Raw genomic sequence first — 23,801 nt, forward strand, 5'->3', positions numbered from 1 at the left:
TAATGACACTCGGATACACGCGGGCAGGGTCCTTCATCTCCCGGTGCCTCGCCTTCCTCATCGGTATGATGGGAAGAATAGTGCACCGACCCCAAAAGATGGCTCCATGTCGCACTTAGGAGAGTGCCGGCTCCGTGTAAATGCTCTGTGTGTCCTGTCACTACGGCCTTCAAGGAGCCCGTGGTGGACCAGGAGCCAGGTGTGCTCCTATAACCATGCCCATGCTCAATGGCTACCAGAGTCCGCTTGCTCATATACACTGTTTCCTGTCCCTGACCACACAATCCCTCTCTCTTTCTCTCTCTTTCTCTCTCCCCATCCCTTTCTGTTAGAGAGCAAGTGAAACCTTCAATAAATAAAGCGGGTGGAGGAGATTCCACTGGCACCGTCCTCCATACAGAATGGTGTAAGGGCCCAGGTGTTCTCTGTCTTCCCATCATTTACTGAAATCCTGCAGGAGTCAGCTGCGAGCCACATGTTCAATCCTCTCCTGAGGCTCAGAATTTGAGCCAAGAAGAGAGAAAGAAAAGGAGGATCATGAAGAAAGAGCAGCAGAAGCGGGAGCACCCAGGCACAGTCCCCTCTGTGTCTGGCACTGGGCTCCACGTCACCCGTGACCTTTCTTTGTGATGGAGCTCGTTGGTCTTCCCTCAAGGTTGGCCATGCAGCACCCTCTGAGGCCCTAAACCATGCCTGGGGCCCCAGGAGGCAGGGGCCTGACCTTGCAGGTGGCTTCCTGCCGAATCTCAACTGTGTCTCTATCTTCAACTGGCCTACCTCAGCCCAGCTCCATAGACAATCTGTCAACAAGTGAGTGTTGTAAAAGTCATAAACGGATTTCTAATACTTGAATGGAAATGGGTTCTGAATAAAGATTCCTATTTCTTCCTTCCAAATACTTTTTATGCCCCAGAAAGTGTTCCTTACATACACTGGTGTTATTTCCGTGTGCCAACGCCCGGTACTGCGAACAAGCTCTCAGCTACCTAAGGAGCACAGCCAGACTCCACTTTGCAACCTCTGCCACCCACACTTTGCTGACAGAGAAACCCGCTTTAGGCCAAGGTCTGTCTTGGAGTAGGTCAGAGCGGGCTCAGTGGATAGAACGTCGGCCTGCGGACTGAAGGGTCCCAGGTTCAATTCAGGTCAAGGGCATGTACCTTGGTTGCAGGCACATTCCCAGTGCGGGTGGGGGGAGCAGGACACAGCTGTTTGAAGCTTCTCATTGATATTTCTATCTTTCTATCCCTCTTTCTTCCTTCCTCTCTGTGAAAAAAAAATCAATTTTAAAAAGAAAATTACTCACACTGGATCCACATTACAGTGTTGGCCTGAAGTTTCACCATGTCCAGAGATTCTCATTGTCTCCGGGGCCATTCTTTTGGGCATCAGGAGACATGGGGTCAAGTGATGAAATATTTCGGGGAAGAGGTTTCAGTCCCGTCACTCTCCTTAACATCCCACCCAAGAGTCACCCCACCTTTGCAAAAGCCTTCACCTCAAATGTATTTTCATTGTTAGGTCGCACTGATAAGTCTTTGTTGTATTACCTTCCCTGTTTAAAAAAATAAATTAGAACAATCTAAGAAGGCAGATAATGTTTAATGGAAAAGGGCAGCGATGGGCTAATGGTTGCCTAGCAACCACTAGACATTGTTTTGCTGCTTCACTCTAGAGAAGCCAAAATGGCGGCTCTAATCCTCCTATAGCCCCCTGGACAGGGCTCGGTGTGAGTGACAGCTCCCCCTGGGCCCACATCATTTTCTCCTTTGTCTTGGGCAGCACATCATCCTTTTTTAAGCTTCCAAATGGGGAAGACTCCGTGCCTAATTCTTGAATACGCTAATGTAATGTGAATACATCCTTTCATCTTCTCAGAAAATCCATAGCTGAACTTTCCAGGTTCTTCCTTTGGGCAGTTCTATCAAGCGTTTTCATGCATCCCCAGTGTCCTCTTTCGAGTTCCCCTGTCAATCAATTACTATCCCTGGCTAAATATTTTTTGAGGTCAAGCAAAACATTTGACATGATTTAGAAAATCTCTCGTCTTATCCTTTCTCCTTCCAAAAGGGTCTTGACATGACTGTTCCGTTCCCTGGGGCCCAGGAAAACCCGGTCACCTTCCACCTGGGAGTTTTCTCACCACTAGTGGACAGAGGGGGCGGAGAAATATAATAAAAAGAATGTTAAGTGATGTCAAGATTATAAACAGGTGAGAAGGAACCTGTTTTTACGAATAATATTTCCATTAGCTTACCTCAGAAACTGCAAGTCTGTCGCAGGAAACCCAAAATGCCTAAACTGCTTTCACCCTTGCTGTCCCTAAGTCACAGGTAGCCTGGGAATAGTTAGGGGTGGCCTTGGCCAGAGGGATGACATAGCCACTGTGCTGTAGACTGTCCGTGACAGCTTCCTAACTTGGGACTGAGAGATGGGGTAAGTTTCCGGGCCTTCCCGCCTTAGTGGGCTGGGCACTGTAGAATGTGTTTTAGCAGGTCCTCTAGATGGGGAGGGGTTAGGAGCTCCCCCAGAATCATGTCAAAGTGTGTATGTTCACATGCGTGTCATTTCAGAGAGGGGGTCTGTCTACAGCTTTCAGAAGGTTAGAAGCCAGTGGCAGAGAGGAAGGTAAAGAAATAAGGAGCTTTATCAAAAATCTTTTGGTTTCAGAAAAACACACTAAAGGATACATTAGAAATGTCTCTGAAGATGGAGAATTATGTATTATACATATTATGTGCTGAGGAGCTTTATGCACATGAATGACAACTCCAGAGCCAACCATATGAACTTCAAACCATTGTATTCTCTCTCTCTGACCCTATGAATGGTGGCACCTCAGGCAGGTTCCTTCACCTCTCTGCATCTTGGTCTCCTTCTGGAAAACAGAGGTGCCAACAGTACCTTCTGGTGGGGCTGTGAGGATTTGTTCCATTCAGCGCTGTATTCTCAGTGCTCACACGAGTGCCTGCCCCATAACAAGTCTTCAGCACATACTCATCGCAAAAATGGCGACACAGAATGAGGGAAACCCATTGCTTCCAGATCCTGTTCCCTGCCCAGAACTCTGGAGAAGGCTCTAGGGCCAACCTTGAGCCGTCCTGCAGGTAGAAGACCCAGAACACCGAATCCTGAAGGCAGCTGGCTCCTGACGAAGCGGGCTATTTACAAAGCGTTTGGAGAGCTAGGGCCACTTCTGATAATATATTACTTCATAAATGTGCCTCCCAAGGTGCAGAGAAACATCTGAGGACTTAATTAAGCCCTCTGCCACGGGGAATGCAACTGGTATGCACGTGGCCTGGATTTTCTGTTCCTTTTTTATTTTATTTTTATTTTTGAGCACTGCTGGCAAGGAAGCAAGTACAAGCCAGGGTTCCAATGGAGTTCTTTGACATGGAAACTTTCTTCTCTTTGTTTTTGAAAAATGCAAGTGGTTGGCTGCATACAGCCAGCCTGTTCCGGGATATGAGCATTTATGTTAATGGAATTAGATTCAGCATTTATACATGATATACCTCCTTCCCTACAGCTTGTGATAGAACATGCATTCTTTTTCTCTTTCCCATCCCAGCATCCCATGGAGGAAGGAGATGCTACTCCAAGACAATGATTCTTTACCATTAGGTGCAGCCATCAAAGCTTATTAAACTGCAGAGTCCCCGGCCCCGCCCAGAGAGGGAGCCTGGAGTTTTCATTTTTAACAAGTGATTCTTCTGCCTGCAGGTAGTATGGATGTATGGATCACGCTTGGCGAAGCCCAGGAATAGAGAGAAAGAGCAAAGGCCTGGCCTGTGCCAAATCCTGGCCTTTTACGCTGAAGGCATAGCCTTAGAGGTCTCTCTTAAACCTCCCAACATCTGCTTCCTCGTCGACAACACAAGTGAAACGCACACTGGCTTCCTGGGAAGAATGCTTCCCAGAGCACTGGATGGGAAGTGCAGGGAGGACAGGTTATCTTTCACCCTGTGGGCTTTTCTGCGATGTTAATTAGGACTGAGGTGTCTCCTTAGGGCAGGTCACGTGTGACTGAGGCAATGCAGCAGATGCTGCCAGCTGGTCACTAACATTTACTCTCTCTTCCGGGGGAACAGCCCAGCTCCGTTTTGCAGCCTCTGTGCAGGTGGGTGTGATGGTCACCAATTCTGGCCAGAGCAAAGGGAGCAGGACTGTCCCCATCCCAGGCCAGGCCGACTGCCCAGGGTGCTCTTCCACGCTCTTCTCCCTCCAGGCGACTGAGCTGGTGACACCCAGGATGCGGGGAAGAAGGTGGGAAGAGTCCTGTCCGCCTGGGTCTCAGAATGACTGCGTGGAACACAGCCCCATTGGCAGGAACCTCCTCCTCGGTCAGTATAGGTATGTCCTTCAGTTCACACCACCCGGCCACTGCAGACTGACACAGCCATTCCAACAAAAGGACACGCTCTCAGTCTAAGGAAAGCTTGACACTCAAATGGCCGAGCACTACCGAGGCCAGTGGCTCAGGTAGCTGGAGCGCCATCCAGTACACCAGGTAAGGTTGTGGGTCTAATCCCGGGCCGGGCACATATGGGAAGCAATGGACCAATGTTCTCCTCTCACACCGATGTATCTCTCTCCTGACCTTCCTCTAAAAAACATCAATAAGTTACCATAAAACAGTAAGTATTGTGCAATAACAGGTGCCCTCATTCCTCTGTGACCCTCATCTCTGAGCCTAAGGAGCAGGTGCCAATCCCCTCGCTGTGAGGGGCACATGGGATCGGTCACTAAGCTGGTGAGTGACGGCAGCTAGCCGCCCAGCCAAGAAACTGCATCCTGGACACACCGTGAACGTGTGTAACCAAAATATCTGCACTACTTAGCTACAAGTCGATTATTTCTTTGTACTTGGCAAAGAAAAAGTCGCCGATTTCCTAAAAGCCCCCCTAAAAATATCAAGTTGTCCCAACGGGGTTTACATCAATTTCCCAGCAGGCTGTGCTTATTCATTCCGGCCCCTGCAAGCGTGTGCCTGGTGTCTGACACACAGTAGGTGCTTAGCACGTTGCTCAGGTATCGTGTAGACAGGAATAAAACAAAGTGCGGCTCCATTGTCTCACTCTTCCTGTGACATTCGTGATGACTTCTAGCATCACGTGACAAATGAGAGCAGTTTTTATTCTGGGCAGTCATACCTGTATGCCGTCTCATCAAATAAAACCTCATGAGTCGAGGCCCATTCAGCCTAAAGATGAAGTGATACATTAGCTTCTTGATCGGGTGCCAGGACTGACAGAGGAATATGAAACAGACATTGATAATTACAGCTTGCACTGGAGCTGCTGGTGTCTAACCCTCCAAGTTCAATGAACAAGTAATAACTGGACAGACACACCCTTCAGAAATTAGAGGTGGGAAAAGATTACCTCATTTCATACCTGTCACCGACGGGGCCCCTGCAGCAAGTCAGCAAGAGGCGGCCAGCCATGGCGCAGCAGGGGGGCACCGGCCTTCCAGGGCAATGCCAGTGAGGGGGGCATGGGGGGGGAGACCTGGCCCAGGAGCACCCAAGGGCTGAGGCTCCTCTTGGGTACGAGCCTCCCTTCCCCTCATTCCTCTGCTGTGCCTCCTTAAGAAACCTGGTCTAGACATAAAAGGCACCTGTATCTTATTTAAAAAGGGTATGCTTGCTCTCTTTAAGTCTAAAAAGGGGTTGCTAATACTCTAAGGCACATGTGTCAAACACAAGGCCCGCGGGCCAAATCCAGCCCGCCAGGCCTTGCAATGTGGCCCGCACCGCGCTGTCATCACTGCACTCCGCTGTCAGTTTATGACATTGTCAGTTTATGACTGTTCAGTAAACCATTCGGCCCGAGATTTAGGCTGGATTTTAGATTCTGGCCCCTTCTCTGATTGAGTTCGACACCCCTACTCTAAGGTAACTATCGTCATTTTGTAAGCACATCTGAAAACACAGCATGCAGCATGGCCAATAACGGGCGTTCCCCTCCAAAGCCTGCAGTTACGTCCAGGGACAAGGTCGCAAAAGCTGGAGGAAGCTCCTGACGGTGCCCGGGGACTTGAAGGAATTCTAGCAACATGAACACATACCTCCCGAATCCTCACCGGGATTTGTTGGAGGCGCCAAATGTTCCTAACACGAGAGCACAATGGTTTGGCTCCTTCCTGAGGCTCTTCGTGGCAAACTTGACCTATTTGCTGCCTGCCAGGTGCTGGGCGGGAGGCAGGAATCCCGCCCCCAGAAGCCTCCGCGCTGGTTGCAGCTGCATCACTGCCCATGTGTGGGGCTTGTTTTTCTTCCAAGGGGAGGCGTGCGGAGGGAGGATAAAATAATAAAGACTGGAGAATGCAGCTCTGCTCATTTTATCAAAATCTACAGTGCCCCGGCCTCAGCCATGGAAAATGGGTCATGGCTTACTGTCTCAGTGAGCTACAGAGGTCAGTAATAGATACACATTCCTAAGATAATCTTTTCATAGTTCACTGACATTTCCTCAAACGTAGATTCTGCTTTCTAGCAGAAAATTTCTCACTAATTTAAATCTGAAAACCTGGAGAGATGTTCTGACTACTTCATAATAAAGATTAGGTCCTTGAAATGCAGTGCCCTGGTTTTTTAATGCCTCGGGCTTTTCAAAGCACTTAAGATCCGTTACCTCGTTAGAAGGCACCAACGCCACACATAGCAATCTACATTGGGTTTTGGAAAAAGATTTTCGAGTACGTATTTTGTCCAAATATTACTATTTGCCTCAGGAAAGTCAGAGCGAAGACTTTAGCAGAGTGTAAATTTTAAGCCAATGAATAAACAGTTGGCTTGAAAAACTATTCAACTGTCATGAAAAGCATTTACTGCTCTGCCAGATCCTAAAAATAAAAGCGGCTTCTGCCCACACGGGAAAGCTTGACTTGTTTCAGTTGGTTCTGAGCTGGATCACTAGGCTTCAAGCAGTTATTTTTCCAAAATAGAGTCCAACAAGCATACATGGCTTCCTAAACTTCTTTAAAAAAAAATGTACAATTGGAATCTCATTTAAATATCAACTTCAGTTGTTGAAATATTTGAAAGATAACATTCTAGACAAAAGGAATCAGAGAGATCAGTAAGATTTGAAACGGGAGGTTCCACGCTGTGGCTCCAAGTTCAAATAACATTTTAATCCTGTCCTTGGCCTGCCCCTCCCTGAGCTCTTAAAAAAAAAAAAAAAAAAAAAAAAAAAAAGTGGGTTTAAAATATGGAGCCTGCGATTTATGATCAGTTGCAGAAACCTGTTTAACTGCTGATTTATAGTCCTGGCCAGGGCAGTTAGCTCTGTCATCAGAACTAATTATAGCAAACCTGAGATTACACATCCAACGCTCCGGCTGGTGAAAGGAGGAGACTGTTCAGCACATCCCCGGGCTCCCACACAGGCACGCACTCCAGCTACCCCGGCAGAGCCAGCCCGGCCGCAAAGCTCAAAATTACTGCTCTTCCGTGAGCTATTTAGCCCCGAGTACTTAATAAATCAGCTACGTTACTGCCATCCTGATGGCCTGAAAGTATTCATCTCAGTTAACGACTGACAGTTACATTGCTAACCTGGCTCGGGCATTCCAGGGGTAGGAAATGCACGGGTCCGAGCCCAGGAAGTGATGTTACTGATCCAGAGAGAACCCTTATTTTCCTGTGACCAGATGAAGAGGACAAATGCCCTCCCTTTTTAGGCAACATGTGTCCTCTATGTTCCCATTTTATCGCTTTAATGAGCAAAATGTCTAATTCAAATTAAAGATAATAAAGTAAATCTGGATCCAAATGACGTGCCAGCAGGGCGAACCCAAGACAACAGGTCCCTTCCTTCTCCTTAAGCCCTTCTCTCCCACCCCCACGCCACGCCACCCCCTTCTGCTATACCATGTTTTGGAGCTTTTCAAATCCCAGGCCCCCAGAGAGTGGGCATGGATGGCCTGTGGCTCCCCTCACTTCATGCCTCCATCCCTGTGTCTGACTTCGCCATATGCCTCCAATTCAATTCGGATGCCCCACCACGTTAGACAGTGGGGCGGGGTGACAGGCGCTGGCACTGGGACAGGCTGAGGACGGCTCCCAATCAGACACCCCAAAGCAGGCCGTCTGGCAAGGCCTCCGCATGAGCAGACAGGGAGACACGCTGCAGGGGTCGCTGCAGGGAGTGGGTGCAGCAGGGAGGGGTAGGGAGAGAACAAGGAGGAGGCGGCAGAGGCAGAGGCAGAGGCAGAGGCAGAGGCAGAGGCAGAGGCAGAGGCGGGGACATGCCCGCCTTGGAGCCCGGGTGAGAGAAGTCTATACACCAGCCCTGCTCAAGAGCACTTTAACGTTCCAGGCAAAACCACGGGCCTGTGTGGCCGATTTTTTCTTAAAGGAAAGGTTCCTGTGCTCTAAGCTTATATTCGCCAATTAGGACTTTAAAATGAGATGCTATAGGTAAGCAGTATAAGATTGTATCTACAAAGTGCAACAGGGAATATTAAATCACAAAATGTGACATTTTCCAATATTTGGTCTTGCACACCTTTCATGATGAATTCTATAAATAGATAAACAATATCCTAAATCTTGCTTTCTCTACACAGGCTTTTCTCACCTAAGTGGAAGCAAGATAGGATTTTTGTTCTCTAAAATTGCAACTTATTCCAGAATAGAGGTAAAACATTGAATATGACACCAATAAATTAGTGAAATTCTGTTACTACAATAAATCTAAAAATAACGTTAATAGAATTATGTTCCTAAATTTATACTATCAAGAAGAGGACGCTTGCAGCTCTGTATCTATCTCCACCGAGCCCGAGGAGGGAGGCCCACACCACCAGAGGCCTGCCAGACTCCCAGCCTCCAGCTGTGGTCGTGTCAACAGCTGGTCATATGGTTTCTCAAAGGCCCTTCTAACAAGGACTCTGACCCACACATGATAAAGTCTACTTCCCATCAACTATTCTCTGTCAGCTCATTAATGCACCATCTTTTAAGGAAAATGGGGGAGCGGAGTAAAAACAATCAAACCATGTTCTTAGAGGGTTCAAAGTTATATTGTCTTGAGTTATAACATACTAATATAATTATACCACTTCGCTTCTAAGAATCATCTCATAATTTAAGGAATGACATGGCTGGGCTGAGAGAGATTTAGGAAGACATTTCCAGCAAGTGCTGAATTTCAGTCATCCTCCAAACACCACGTGCTGTCTTTTTTTATTGAGACATTGTATCTGAAGGTCCACTAAAACCAACCAATTGCTTTTATTATGTGACTGTCAAGTATCAACTCCACTGCACCCAATAAAGAACCAATCATTACTCTTTAAAACAGGAAGATGAAGTCATTTGTCAAGACTATCAATGGACATTTTCTTACACTTACGATGAATCCATCATAAACAAAAATGCCAATCTTGAAATGACAATTCCAGAATGAGTCCAGTTCCACTGAGAACAGGTAAGAAAGTACAAGGAGCTTAACGGCTGTGCTATACCAAATGGATGAAAAGTGAAATCGATTACCCTGCAGGTCTCTATAAATAAATAAAGCCACTCTTCCCCTCTACGTGGGCTCAGACTCCTCCATTCCATTCGCCTCAATGGGTTGAACTCTTTGGAAAAGGATTGATGATCACCCTCCAAATACTACACTTGTTTTCTTCCTTCTTCCGTCAACTTCCTGACATGTTTAACAGAAGCAGGGATATCAGTCTTGTGAGCAATGAAAACTCAGGAAAAGGCACGCTGTCATGAACTCTGGGAAGTTACATGTAGCCCATGTTGCTTTTGGTTTCCCATCTCTTCTTTGCTTCAAATCTAAAATGAAGAACACAAACATCTCAATTTCTTTCTAAAATATTTCACTAAAGTAACATGCTCACTAAGTGCCAGAGTAAAACAAACTTAAATGCCCACGTACTCCACTGATTACAAAACGCACATCGAACAGGATGAAGCGCCTCTTCGTTTACAACCTGACAAACATCCAGCACACGTACACAGAACACAGTGGGCAGCAATGACACACACGCTGGGCCCATAAAGCGCGTCCCAGGATGTGTTCGCTTCTAGGAAGCCAGCAGCATCACCACTAAAAGCCGTAAACTTACCCCCACGCAAGTTTCTTCTTCTTGCGAGCAGCCTGTGAATTTTCAACTTCCTTTTTGGCTTTTACAAAGTTATCGCAGGCAATCGCTTTGGCAATTTTCACACCAAGCTAAGAATTAGAAGAAAAAGAAAATGCAAAGTGAAAACAAATATTCCAGCTAATACAAGACTACAAATACTTGACTCGAGGGTAAGAAAGCTATGCCCAGAAATGAGAAATTCATATGCTCTGGACTCCTTGAACAACCAAACTGTAGGGCTACACCGATGTGGCCCTCTACCTCCCTCAGACCCCTCATTGGGTGGAAATGCTTCCCAAACGGAGGCCCCTCCAGGGCCCACAGAAGTCGTGGTGAGAATCCGCAGCGATCTCAGCAAAAAGGAGGCCAAACAGTTATTCCGATGAGACTGCAAACTGACAGACACCACGCTTCTTCGCTAAGGGCCAGAATTACAGCCACGCGGTGTGGTCACACCAGGTATCTCATGCTGATCAGCTGCTCTGACTGGCAGTCACAGATGTCATTAATAAAACCTGGGGACGCTAATGACCCACGGGTATGAGGGGCAACAGCTTTTAATTCACAGACAGGTGAGAAGGCTGAGCACCAGGACCACAGGTGCTATGATCCTCCCACTGCTGGTCCCTCAATTCATACTCCTCCTCACACCCATCTGCCAGACCTATGAGGTCTAACCAAAATGAAATCTCCTGCCTGGCTGGCATGGCTCAGTCACTGAGCCTCCACCTATGAACCAGAGGTCACTGTTGGATTCCCGGTCAGGGCACATGCCTGGGTTGTAGGCTCGATTCACAGTAGGGTCCTTCAGGAGGCAGTCGATCAACAATTCTCTCTCATCGTTGAAGTTCCTCTCTCTCTCTCCCTCACCCTTCCTCTCGGAAATCAATAACAAAATATACATTTATTAAAAAAGAAACCTGCCAAAACCGGTTTGGCTCAATAGATAGAGCGTCAGCCTGCGGACTGAAAGGTCCCGGGTTCGATTCCGGTGAAGGGGATGTACCTTGGTTGCAAGCACATCCCCAGTGGGTGGTGTGCAAGAGGCAGCTGATTGATGATTCTCTCTCATTGATGTTTCTATCTATCCCTCTCTCTTCCTCTCTGTAAAAAAATCAATAAAATGTATTAAAAAAATAAAAAACCTCCTCTCCCACTTGGTCTTCTCTAACTCGGCACCAGCCTTTGTTTCTGCCGCTCCAGCTCCTTGGCTTCTATGGGCACCACACCGCTTTGCCAGCCCGGCGGCAGGGCTGTCAGGAGTGTCTCAGGACGAGCATGGGATCCAGTCTGGGTGCTGGGAGCTAACAGCGCCTGTCTATGTGGACGCCTCCAAAGCGTCCATAAGAACCTGGCTAAACAGCAAATCCAGACCTCTGCTGTTTCTTCCTTTCCCATCCCTGTACTCCACGACCTGTGCCCGTTAGTGGGCAGCAGCAGACGTAAGCAAGAGCAGAAAGGACTGGCCGCCGCTTAAGGTCAGTTAGTGAAGCCCACGTGTTAGTGACCTGTTTGCCAACAATGAGCCTCAGGAGGTGGCTGCGAGCGCATGTGCAAGGAGAGGCCGGCTAGCACTGCGATCCTTCCAGCTGATCCTGGAAAGTTTCTTTGGATGAAACGAAGGAGGAGGAATCAAGCCTGCCTGGGGTTTCTAAATCAGAGCCAAACCAGAGCTGATCTTTTAGCTGAGGAAAGTCCACAGGAACCAATAGAAGCAACCTGGCAGGTGTGGGAGTGGTCACACCAGCAGGAAGGTCCGCGGAGGAAAGAAGATGGAGTGAGACTTGAGAGCCCGAGGAGCAGGCAGGCCAGTTTCTTCTCAAAATTCAAGCCAACACTAGCAGCACCAAGCCTGCCACCGCCCCGTCGCACAAGGTTGGCATGCATCTGACAATTTTAAGGGCACATTTGCATTATTCTGCCGGGCACTGTTCTAGGCACAGGACTGCAGCCCTGGGCAAAGGGCTCATTCCAAACTGGGGGCTGGGAGAGGGGTTGCCAGGGACACTGCTTCAGGACTGGGCCTGTTCTCGCGATCCTCTTTTCACTTTCAGTTCTTTATCAGAGAAAAGTTCATCTAAGCCAACTGGCGAAGGCTAAGAATCCCGAAGAGGAAGGGAAGCTATGGAAGATGCTGTGGGATACCCAGCAGGATTTCCTGGCCGCTGAGAAACTGCCCGTTTATCACAGTGAGAACCAGGCTCGCACCCATCAGGTAGGCTAGTCACCGCTGCAGTACCAAACGAACCCCCGCTCACCGGCTGCACTCTGCTTTCTCGTTTCACTCAAGTCAGCAGACGAGCAGGGCTCTCCTCTCCCGGGTGGTGCCAGCGACTCGGCATGTGGCTTCCGAGCCGAGTTCACGGTGGCAGAGGAAGAGCCGGCCACAGGGTCTCACCCCACAGCTTACGTCCAGAAGTGACCCACGTCATTTCTGCTTCCAGGCCTCTGGTCAGAGTGCGCATACGGTTCCACCTACGCAAGGTGGCTGGGAGGGCAGGAGGGCATCAGTAACGGCCGCCGCCGTCAAAGCAGCTTGCCGCCTGTGACCGAGACGCACTCTGGGCAATCCCCGTGAGGGTTCAGTCTCTTCCCTGTCCCCACTTCCAAAGGGCAAAACCCAGAACTCCGTATCTGTCTACTTACCTATATTCCTATGCATTATATATCAAACACAAATTCTGCCAAGTAAACTCCCCAACCAAAGCACCACTCAGCTAGTTCACCTTGTATTGAAGCTGAGCTTATACTTTTTGAGTATGAAATAAAAATGACCCAAAACATATTTGCCATGTACTTTTAACCGTGTGGCCAAGTTATTTTCTAAAACTTGTATCAATTTTCTGTCATCCATGTGCTTACAATAAACGTTTCACTTATTCCTGTGGAGAGTATGAGGGGGACTATTTGGACATGCGGAAGAATAAAAAAATCTTCTGTGGAAGAGCGTTGAGAGCACCATGTTTCCCAGGCAAGGTGACTACCCCGGGCTCGAGAGAAGAGAAGATTGTGCTATGTTTCAGTATTACAAACAAATGATACAGGCCAACCAGAATCCCCCTTCACGCCTGAAAAAGGGAAAATGCATCTTCATACCCAAGTAAACATCACAAAAGCCTGGTCAATAGTTTTTATATTAAAAAGCTGCTTCGGCGCATCAGATAACTATAGCAACACAATGTGGGAAGAAAAATTCTTTTAATGAATAAAAATATATACAGAATTTCTTGTATGTGTAGCCGAAGTATCAGCATTTTCCATATAGAACATCCAATATTTTGCTGCATTTTAATTAAGGTGTCTAAACATTATCACAAAGAACTGCAAATTGGTCAGAGCAAGCGGTAAGGAAAATTAAGCTCTAAAGGCTTTTTATCACCATATTTCAGGAACCAAGGGTGTAAAATGTTCTAATTTGGGATATATTAAAAGCCATAAAAGGTCTTTCAAAAAGATTAATGGTACTTTGCTTGGATTTAAGATAAGGGCTTTAGCTGGTTGGAAAAGCAGGGCCCTGGCTGGACCCTTGAGGCATTCATCTTTACAGCCACTTGGAAGATTTGTAAAAGCGTCTGCATAACCTCAAGCAAATGCTCCGCGACATTTTTTTAATTCCTTTCAATTTTACAGGTTTAGCATGTGTAAATCATACTGGGTTGTAAAACAGATATAATGGCACATCTTGTAACATAGTAGGGATTTTTAAAAGACAAACTTTCAAAATCGGGTTAGTTTTTCTTGCTAAACCTTGCCATTCTGGAGTTTGCTGATAATCATTTGAAGCATCTGATTCAAACAGCTTAATCTAACCCAACTGTAAAAACTTCTTATCCGTTCCATAAAATATTTTCCTCATCTCAAAATTACTAGCCTGTAACAGATTTATAAAGTTTTCCTCCCTTTTGAGTACTTGCAAGGCACTTATTTAAAAATACCAATTATCATACTTTAACTTTTTATGAAATAATAGGTCTCTATGAAAAATATTTATGCCGTTCTCTTTTGTTCTTTAATTAAATGAAAACAGATGTTTTCTGAAGTAAAGCGGAACCATTACTGGAGTACTTAAAGTGTCAAGGTCTTTAATTTTTATATCAGTTTGGTCGACAATTCCTGATTGTCTTTACTCAAGCTCAACATTAATGTCAAGCAAGTTACCTAGGAGACGAAAGAGATCAAAGAGACAAAAACCCCTCCAATGTCTGATTAATCAAGTCTGCAAACAGCTTATTTCTTTTAGCCTGCATGCAAGTATGAAAATGAGATTCTGGGAGCCGAACACTGTGCAGATTTGTTCATTCTTATCAGAACAAAGCCAGCGGCAGCTTATTTCATGGATCATTGGCACTGTCATCAGCGCGACACAGAGCGGGTGACAGCTCCTCATTTTGAGGCTTGAACAAAATTAGCAAAAAGTCGGCACAAATTAGCCTCTCATCTTTTTGGTAATATGACATTATTCATTTACTTTTTATCCAATTTTTAATTTTTTCCTTGTCAGCTATCCCTTTCTAGTCTCTTCCATGACACCCTAAAATGCCGCCTTATAAACAAGCAAAGAAACCGCCAAAGTTGAAATAACATGCAAAGTTCAAAAAGCAAATAAGGGGGGAAAGCACTTCCAATGATTTATAACGCTGTATTTTTTTATATAGCTTTCAAAACTTTGCACTAATATTGATAAACAGCTCAGAATGCCACGCAGTTAAAGAGTTTTATAAAACTGGTAGTTTATTTCAGTAAAGACGACGGCGTGGCTAATTAAATATGGTGAGTGCTTTGGTAAATTCCGGATGTCTGCATCGGGAACCGTACCATCCTCTCCAGGGTCAGACCTGGGATGCTGGAGCTCTGGTGATAGCACACAAGCTCCGCCATAGCGAGTCATTTACACTCAGACTTTACATCAAATCATTTCCTCTCTATTACAGAAATAGCCTCATTGCATTGTCATCTAAAACTGTGCATGCACAGCTTTGCAAGTTTGTATACCACCTCTATGTGCATGTGCAACTGCACAAATACCTATTATTTAATACCTACACCTTCATATCAATTAAACCCAAATGGTTTTTATTTCTAAGTATAACCCAACAAATCCTGTTTTTAAAACACATCATAAAGATCTATTATACACAAATACCATATACTGTATATTGTGTGTATATCTGTGTGTGTATGATTCACCTTGCAATAGTTAAAAAATGGATTTGGCCCGTGATTTGGCTCGTGTGAGAAGATATACTTTGATTCATATAATCAACTTCAATTTCATAGTACAAGAGTTTATATAACACCTGTTTTAATGATGATTATTAAGGCTTTAAATTATAAGTAGATTACAGTACTCCAAAGGAGGGAGAAAAGATGTTATACTATTGAAATTACTTCTGGATATAGACATTTATATTCAAGCAACTTATCCATTCATAAGGGGGGAAAAGCATTAAAAAATTAACCATAAGCTGTTAGATGCTTTACACATTCCCCATAAAAAAGACAGTTTTTTTAAAAAAGAACTGTAGTGCTGTTTTCAGCAATTTCTTTATCTCTGTTCTTCTAAGTAAGAAAGCTTATTAACAAGCTTTGAACTTAAAATCACATTTACAATAATGTGCCATCAACAGTTTTATAAGCTAATTAGAAAAAGATTAATTAATGACTGGCTGCTAATAAAATGGCAATCATGAAGAAAGAAACCGAGGGTGCTAAGCTTCAACTACCACCAATTAAGAGCTAATTACAAACAAATTATATATGTGTTTTGCTGTGGGCTTTAATTTACTAAAATGGTTTTAATTAAAAGAGAAAACATGCTGATTAATTGAACTGCAGAAAAAATCTACAGTATAAACTGTGCTTTGTCTGTCTCTTTAATTAGACTTGTAACATCTGAAATCTTTTCTTAAGGTTTTTTAAAAGCACAGATAAACATAATGAAAAGGGAGCATAAGGAACACCATCCTAGGTGATCATCCACTCAAACCCCAAAGGTTAAAAGAAGACATCCTCAATGCAATGGATCTGAGCCAGCTCACCCAAAACCCTGCGAGGAAAACCCAGCACTCGGCGCCATGTTTGTCTTGCCGTGTTAAAATGCTCCAACTCCAAGGCTACACACAACGTTTCAGTGAGCATGAACATATGTTGAACTTCAATGTAAAGGAACTCAATGAAGTCTTCCCTTGCCTGCACAGGAATAGTTTATTTTTCATACAGTGTGCTAATTGTTCATCTAGATGAGATAACGGAATTACTCCTAAAATCTAAGAACAAGGCTTCAAAGGTATTAAAGTCACCATTTAAAAGGCCCCCATTCTATGAGCAGACTACAAAACGATACACAGACGAATTAAAAGCCACTAAGACAACCAAAGTTAGTGAAAGTGAGAGGGTTCTAGATGATCCTTAACAGACACATACCCCTGAGGGGGCAGAAAGAACCTACTGAACGAGTGCGAGCTTTTCTCTCCCGAGTCCTGTATTCTCTCCCACTGCTCATCCGTGACATGTACCACAAAGAAAATGGCCTAAACTCTACTGTCTAAATGCAAAGAGAAAAAAAACACGACAGAAGGCAGAGTAGTAAAATTTCAAAGAAGGCCATAAAATATATATAGCAGGCATTAGATGGCTTTATAATGAAATAATGCATTCTTCATATAAACCCATGGTACTAGATTAACAGAATGATGCTGTTTCTACAAAAATAATGAAATGGAGATATTTAACTTTAAATCCTTAATATATACAAATGAGCAATATTTAATACACTTTTACTTTGCTTACACAATCTTCAGTGGCTAGAAATCACAATAATTAAGAAAATGGAAAGTACCTACCATTCTTCATAAAGTCACAGGTTCTTACAGTAGCTAACTGGAATATATGTTCAGCTTCATATCTGAATTATTTTATATTGGAAAGATGGTTGTTAAGATATTTCTACCCATTCACAAAAATAGGAAGAATTCTAGATTACAGAATAAAGGATTTCGAACACAAAATTTCCTTCATTGTAGTACGTCTTTCAGTTCATCTTCTTCCACGTGATGTGAACACCTTTCCTAAAACGTTAGAGCTCTGAAAGTAGCACTGATGGGAAGTGACTTTAAACTTACCAAGTTTGGCAGCATTTCGGTTCCAAAAATGTAAACAGATGTTTCAATTATGAACTCTAGATATGATAATGCTTCATGTACTTTGATAGCTAAACCTATTTTGTTTTTGTTTTGTTGGGGGAGAGGGGAGTCTGAAAGAGGGAGCAGTAATTCAAGCTCTTATTCCATCAAGACAGCATGGCATGTATATCACCATAAGACTAAACCAGAATAAAAAGAGTGAACTGTAGCCAGAATCCTCGTAGGGAAACTGAGCCTAACAGTGAACTGTCCTGGGAAAATTCTGAAAGCTAGAATAAGCCCTCTGGCATCCGAAGCATTTCTGATGAAGGACCACTTCTTAGCTGTTCATACAACAGGCAGAAACTATCCTTCAATGTATATGTACCCCTCTTCAATGAGAATGCCTTCAGATATTCTAGGGAACTGCTCTAAAAACAGAGTTTTATGCTCTAAATCAACAACTTGCCTAAATTTAAGATAGCACTTAATTTGTTTAGCTAGGAAAAAACATAACTCAATCAATTCAAACATTTTTTAAAAGGCCATTTCTACCTTTGTTATTTTAAATATTAACAAACTATTATTTCAATATTAATTTTACCTATGTTTTAGAATCCAAACGTTTAAGTAGTCTATTTTAAAAAAATTAATAAAAAATAAAATTCTTAGTTTAATTCATACTGCCAATGTAGTATTTTTATCTATTAAAATGGGATATTTTTATCATTTATACTGTGAGACTTTGATTAGGTTCTAAAAAAATACAATGTCCAACAGCACTAATGGTGGAAGTCACTGCCTTTGGCCTGCACTGCATCATTACCCCAAATGGAAGGTTTCAGGCCTTAACAAAGATGTGAATATCAATACTTGCATATTAGTACCAGAGGATGGCACTTTCAAAGGATCACTAACAATAATGAATGGAATGCACTTCCAATTCAGGCTTGAGGTTAACAAGCCACAAATGTGCTCAAATACGTGTGTGTGTGTGTGTGTGTGTACACAAATAGTATTTTTTTAAAAAACAACTTTTTAAACAGTTTCATCAGTATGATGCAAACCCAAGTATATTTTTTGCTTCCTCTCTCCTCCATAATTCTATGGGGTCCCAAAGCAGCATTACCACAGGGCAAAACCAAAGGTAATAGCGCAATCTAGGCTTTACACTGAACGTGTTTCCATACAAATTCAGATCACCGACATCCTTAGGTTACCATTAACCGAAGGAAAGGCGATTCTGGAAAAATGTGTGCTGGCTGTGTCACAACCACAAGCACTGACAGCCTTATTTTGGCATGTTTCTGAGGAACTGTATTCAAGGCCCATCCCCAAACATGGCTCTACTTCTGGCTTCGTTTTTCTCAGCACTGGTCCTGCCTTATTGGTTTCACAGGCTGATAAATGTTAAACATCAAAAATTAGTTTCACTTATTATGGTTAGAAAAGGCTTAAAGAACTCTGGGACCTGTGCCTCTGAGCAAAGGCTTTATCAGCTGGCCCCAGTCACCGCTTCTTGAAAAAAGAAAATGCTCCTGATTAAAAACCATCGTACCTGATTTCCAAAAGGGTTCTCACCGCGCAGTGTGCACTTAATTACAAAGGGTTTCTGTCCCAACCCACAATTACCACCTTCTCAAATCCCATCTCTCATCGCCGCCGTGTTCGACAGCCAAGGGATAAATATAAAACATTAAATCTCAAACTAAACTATTTATTCAGAAATTCCATCTTGATTACTTTATTCTTCACGGGCACTTAATTAACACAGCATCAGTATCTTTCCAATGTCTACGTCTAAACAGCAAACACCTTCCAGCTGTTTTTCCACTTACACAAAGACAGGAATAGGACTCAAATTGTTGTCTTCTTTAATCAGAATCCTCTAACCCCACACTAAATAAATTTAATTTATTGTAGTAGAACAAAGGATTATCTTTGTATGAAAGTAAAGAGAGCACTTGAGAAATATGTTTACTATCCTTACAAATACTGAAAATACCAAGTATTCCTATAGCAATCGCATTTGTCATAAGTGTGACAGAAGATAACAGCCCTTAAAATGGAAAACACCTAGTCTGTATAATACAATTCCCACTTCCAAAACAGCAGTCTGACAAAGCAGAACCAGAAACCGAATATCCTCCAAGGAAACACACACTTGTTTCTGAAGCCTCTGAGGAGCAAGCTGTGCAGCCAGGAGCAGCTCCGCGGGCAGAGGAAGGAACGCTCACGAGGAGCACGGGAGAGGCAGACAGGGGGAGTGAACAAGCAGCCGCTGCCTGACACGCAGCCACAGGTGGCCTGTCCCCTCCCAGGGCGTCACTGAAGCTTCAGGAAAGAAACTGGACTGGTTTTTTACCTGCATAGAAATACAAACCTCACAAAATACTTAGCTGGCAGCCAAAAAGAGAAATCAAACAAACAGCCATCAATAGAATTTTGACATCTAATGATGTGAGAGTGAAATAGTAGTTCCAAAGGAAAATTTATTAAAATAGTAATTTCATCACTAGTCTGTTAGAAGATGCTCACCTGCAGGTGAGTAAGAAAACAGTATACACAGTCAACTGTTTACACAGATGACTGATGATGCTGCCCACATACTCAAACCCCATGGAGCAGTTACAGCTTAAGAATAAAATGAAGAAAGGGGAAGAGATGCTAAAAGTGAAAGCTATAGTAGCAAGGACAAAAAATGTTCAAAACAATAGCAACAATAAAACATATGCCAATATGAGCTCTTTATTCTACGTGTGCCCTTGCCTAGCAACACCTAGCAGTGATTCCCCCCAGAAGGTGCAAAAAGAATATTCAATGTATCTACTAGTTTTATGCTATAAACTATATCTTTTTTTAAAAGACTGAAAATTCTTTATGGCTGAGGGAAATGTGCAGAATATAAAATAAGAATGCATTCTGGGGAGCAAGGCTTAGAATAACATTGAGAGACGTAGTATTATAACACACAGAGTTACATGTAACTCTCCTCCTGGAGAGTTAACCTGGAGTAAATAATGCAAACAGAAAAAGAAAGCTAGCCACTAGCCTTTTCATCATAAGGGGCAAAAAGGTCTCTGAACTTATATTTCCACCATAAGTTTTAGACTTAAACAAAAATATTTGTAAATAAATGGCAGAACAAGAGGAAAGAAAATAGACTGGAAGGAAAATCATAGGTGAAATACCTGAATACTGAACTTTCTTATGATCATTAAAAATGTCCATTCATTTTAGAAAATTTGGAAATAAGAAAGGTCGGACTTACCTCTCGGGTAGCTAGCTGGTTGCTGAGCTCCTCGGCCTTCTCAATATTCCACTCGTCCACAGCCTGGTCTATGCTCTTTTCAAGGCCCGACTAGAAAGACACAAAACCTGAAACTTAAAGGCAGAAAAGAAAGGCAAACAAGCATTTGCTAGCAAAGACTGTGTAGCAGGCTCCAGTTTGAGAACCACTGACCTAAGCAATGCCTCCAATTTCCTCCAACATCTTATCTTGTCTAGGCTTTCCCAACCATTTCTTTCTACTACTTTCACATCTAGGTGTTTCAGCAATGTCAGAGAAAATCAAATAACTCAATTCACTGGCTTCCCTAAAAGCCATTTATCAAGTTCAGCTGGGTGGGCTCTCAATTCTCCCTTGAAAGACTCCACATTCCTCCCCAACACTGTTACATGTCTTTTCCATTACTCCAAACACCCTCAACCCTACCTCCTTCCTTTTCAGACTGGAACTCTACCCCCCGTTTATGGGAGCCCATGGCGGGGGAAGGGGAAGAACCAAGGATATGTATGTCCTTTCTACAACCTCCCTTCATCCACCTCAAAAAAGAGTTATCCTCAGGTACTCTGTTCTTCATTCCTTACTGCCTCCAGGAAAGAACTGTCTCTCTTGCAAGACGAATCCCACCTCCTGTGCTCACCATAAGCCCATCGGCTTTCATGCTCTCTAGAACCTTGCTCTTTAAATTTTCTACCCCCTCTCTCTTTTCTTCATCTTTCTTTCATCCCGCAGACAAGCTTGTCCTCCCCTTACCCCCATTCTGGACCAGGGACCAGATGGGATGACTCCGCCTCTTTCCTCAAATTGATTTCTTCTTATGTGAGTACCACTTCTCTCTCTTCTAAAACACTCTTATCGGTTGCCCTGATGTCATCTAATTCCAACCTTAATCCTCTATAGTCACAGGAGACACCAACTGTTGTCCGTTCACCTGACCATCTTTTATGTTAACTACATCCTCATTCTATCCCCCCAAATATCTATCTTCAACCTCCTTTGAAGCCCCTTCTCTCTGGTTGCCCCTTAATGACAGTACTCCTGCGATTTCTGTGATTGACCCTTCTTCTTCTTACTCTTATTTCACACAGTAATTCAATCCTAGGCCTTCAATTAATTCTTATAAGCTGCTTTGGATCTCTATATAATTTAAAGCATCTGACCTTTCACCTTATCAAGATCTACAGCTCCAGCTTTTTCCTAGTTATCTTCATATTGAAGGTAGTGTCCTTCCTTTTTAATTATATCTAAAAACAAGTTCCTCACTTGTGCCTGGTTCTCCTTTAGAGCTGACTCCCCATTAGTCATCCCTGATAAAATCCTCAGTCGGCTTCAATGCCTCCAATCCAGTGCTCTTAATTTAACTGTTTTTGTAGTGTCTCTCGTTTCTCCTTTCGGTGCTTCTTCGGGCGTCATAATCTCGTTTGAAAGATTATAACCATCTCCAAATTGGTCTTCTATTTTTCTTAAGCAGATACCATGTCATTATCAGCTTAAAACAAAACCACTTTCTTACTCCTTTTGAATAGCACCCAATTCCCTTCATAATAGGCTCTCAGTACCTGCACCTGGAACATTTTTATTAATATTTCTTTTTATAGTCAAAATAAACTATTTTCATTTAAAAAATACTAAAACAATGGCCTCTCCTTCCTACATAGAACTTTAGGTATGTCCTCAAATGCCACCGAGATATGTGAAAACAAAGCATTAATACCAAACTTTAATTTTCCCTGTGCCACAAATTCCGGGGTAGCCTGACACCTCAACTCACACCTGCTCTCCAGTCTTTCACCTCAGCAACCTGGTCTCACAGCATCCGTTCTTGAGTCTGTCCTGCTATCCCACATGGCGGCTCTGCTGTGTCCCTCCCATTAGGCAGGCTTCCTGAGATGGGGATCACCTGGGTGCCACATTCCCTTACTCCAGAGGTAGAACGCAGGTCAGCGAGCAGAGAGGAATCCAACCTATTCTACCACCACTGCCCAAGGCCAGTGGCCTGTTTATTCAGTCAACTTGCTACTTCCCTTTGGCTGCCAGGAGTGGGCCACAGCTTACAAGTTACTGTCACAAAGAACACTCCCCTCTTTAGAAACTGTATGAACTGCTGAAAATAAATCATCTAAAGTTACAAATGTATCTCTTCACCATCAACCAACCTCCATCACCCAGCCATTTGGAGTGGCGTCTAAGGGAGAAGGCATAACATAGTAGAAAAAACACAGGGTCAGGAGTCAGGAAATGTGGTCACAGCTCTGGGTAAATGAGGTACTTAATTCTTAAGTGTCTGTTTCCTTAAAGAAAACCAGTTATTGGCTTGGATGACCAAAACCCTCTCCTAGAAATAAAATCTTGGAATCCCACTTATATGTTCAACTTTTTTTTTTTTTTTAGCTCTTTTAGTGGATATTAACATTCCAAATGCTTACATTAGTACAGCATCATCCGTAGGTAAACATTTCCATCGCCTAACACCATAAGCTAACAGCACTTTACAAATAGCATGGCTGGTAAGGTCATAGTCCAGCTCCTCTACTCGACAAAGCTGGAATCACAAGTTCACAGGTAAAATTCTGTTGTGTGAGTTCCTTAATGCATATGCCCTCAATGATGCAACACCACCCAGCGATGGGTGAAAATCAGGTTTTTCATGAGAAACACTGATTAATCAGGGAATGGTAATGATCTCTATGCACACAGTCATCTATAGCAATGACTCACGAAGGAGGCATTTGTCTGCACACACAGGGTACAATATACTTGGGCTTCACCAGGCAGGACCCTGTGCTCTAGTCCTACCACTCAGCGGTCTGTTTTTATGCTGCTGGAATCTGTCCATCATTCCTGTATGTGAATATGTAAGTTACTCAAGCCTGCATTCAAGCCTCTACTCAGTATTAATATCATCTATATATGGACCAACAATTCCCAAATGTGTTTCTAAAGCTCAGACTCTCCTCCAAGCTCCTGCCTCATTTTACCAAGTCTATTCTATTCCTGCTCACTGATATTGCCCACACCCCGCAATGAACTCTGGAGGCCCATCTAAATGTTCTCCCCTGATCACAACAAGCTGAAGTGTGGCCTCCATTTGAATTTCTTCACAATACCCCATTCATTTATTTCTTAACAGTTTTTGTTAATGATTTGTAACTATATATTCTTTATCTAGCACCTTGTTTGGCACGTAGTAGGCATGTTAACAGTCACTTAATGAGAACTACCTTTGGCAAGGTTAATTACAAACATTTCCTACTGAGTAATATAAGATGCAATAAAAAAAATCA

General features: G+C 43.6%; 1 protein-coding gene across 6 annotated transcripts in view; it reads right to left on the reverse strand.

Moving 5' to 3' along the window:
• Nucleotides 1-9,220: 9,220 nt before the first annotated feature.
• FAM204A (family with sequence similarity 204 member A) overlaps nt 9,221-23,801 on the reverse strand; it is a 117,943-nt gene continuing 103,362 nt past the window's right edge. For all 6 annotated transcript variants that reach the window (XM_084904619.1, XM_084904617.1, XM_084904618.1 and 3 more), the window contains exons 6-8: nt 20,503-20,592; nt 10,093-10,199; nt 9,221-9,799 (exon numbers count right to left, since the gene is read on the reverse strand). In XM_084904619.1, coding sequence (XP_084760745.1) covers nt 9,748-9,799; nt 10,093-10,199; nt 20,503-20,592 — 249 coding nt within the window. In that variant the 3' untranslated portion in view covers nt 9,221-9,747. The remainder of the gene's footprint in view (nt 9,800-10,092; nt 10,200-20,502; nt 20,593-23,801) is intronic.

The sequence above is a fragment of the Pipistrellus hanaki genome (genome assembly GCF_964339955.1).
Source record: "Pipistrellus hanaki genome assembly, chromosome: 14".
Lineage (NCBI taxonomy): Eukaryota > Metazoa > Chordata > Mammalia > Chiroptera > Vespertilionidae > Pipistrellus > Pipistrellus hanaki.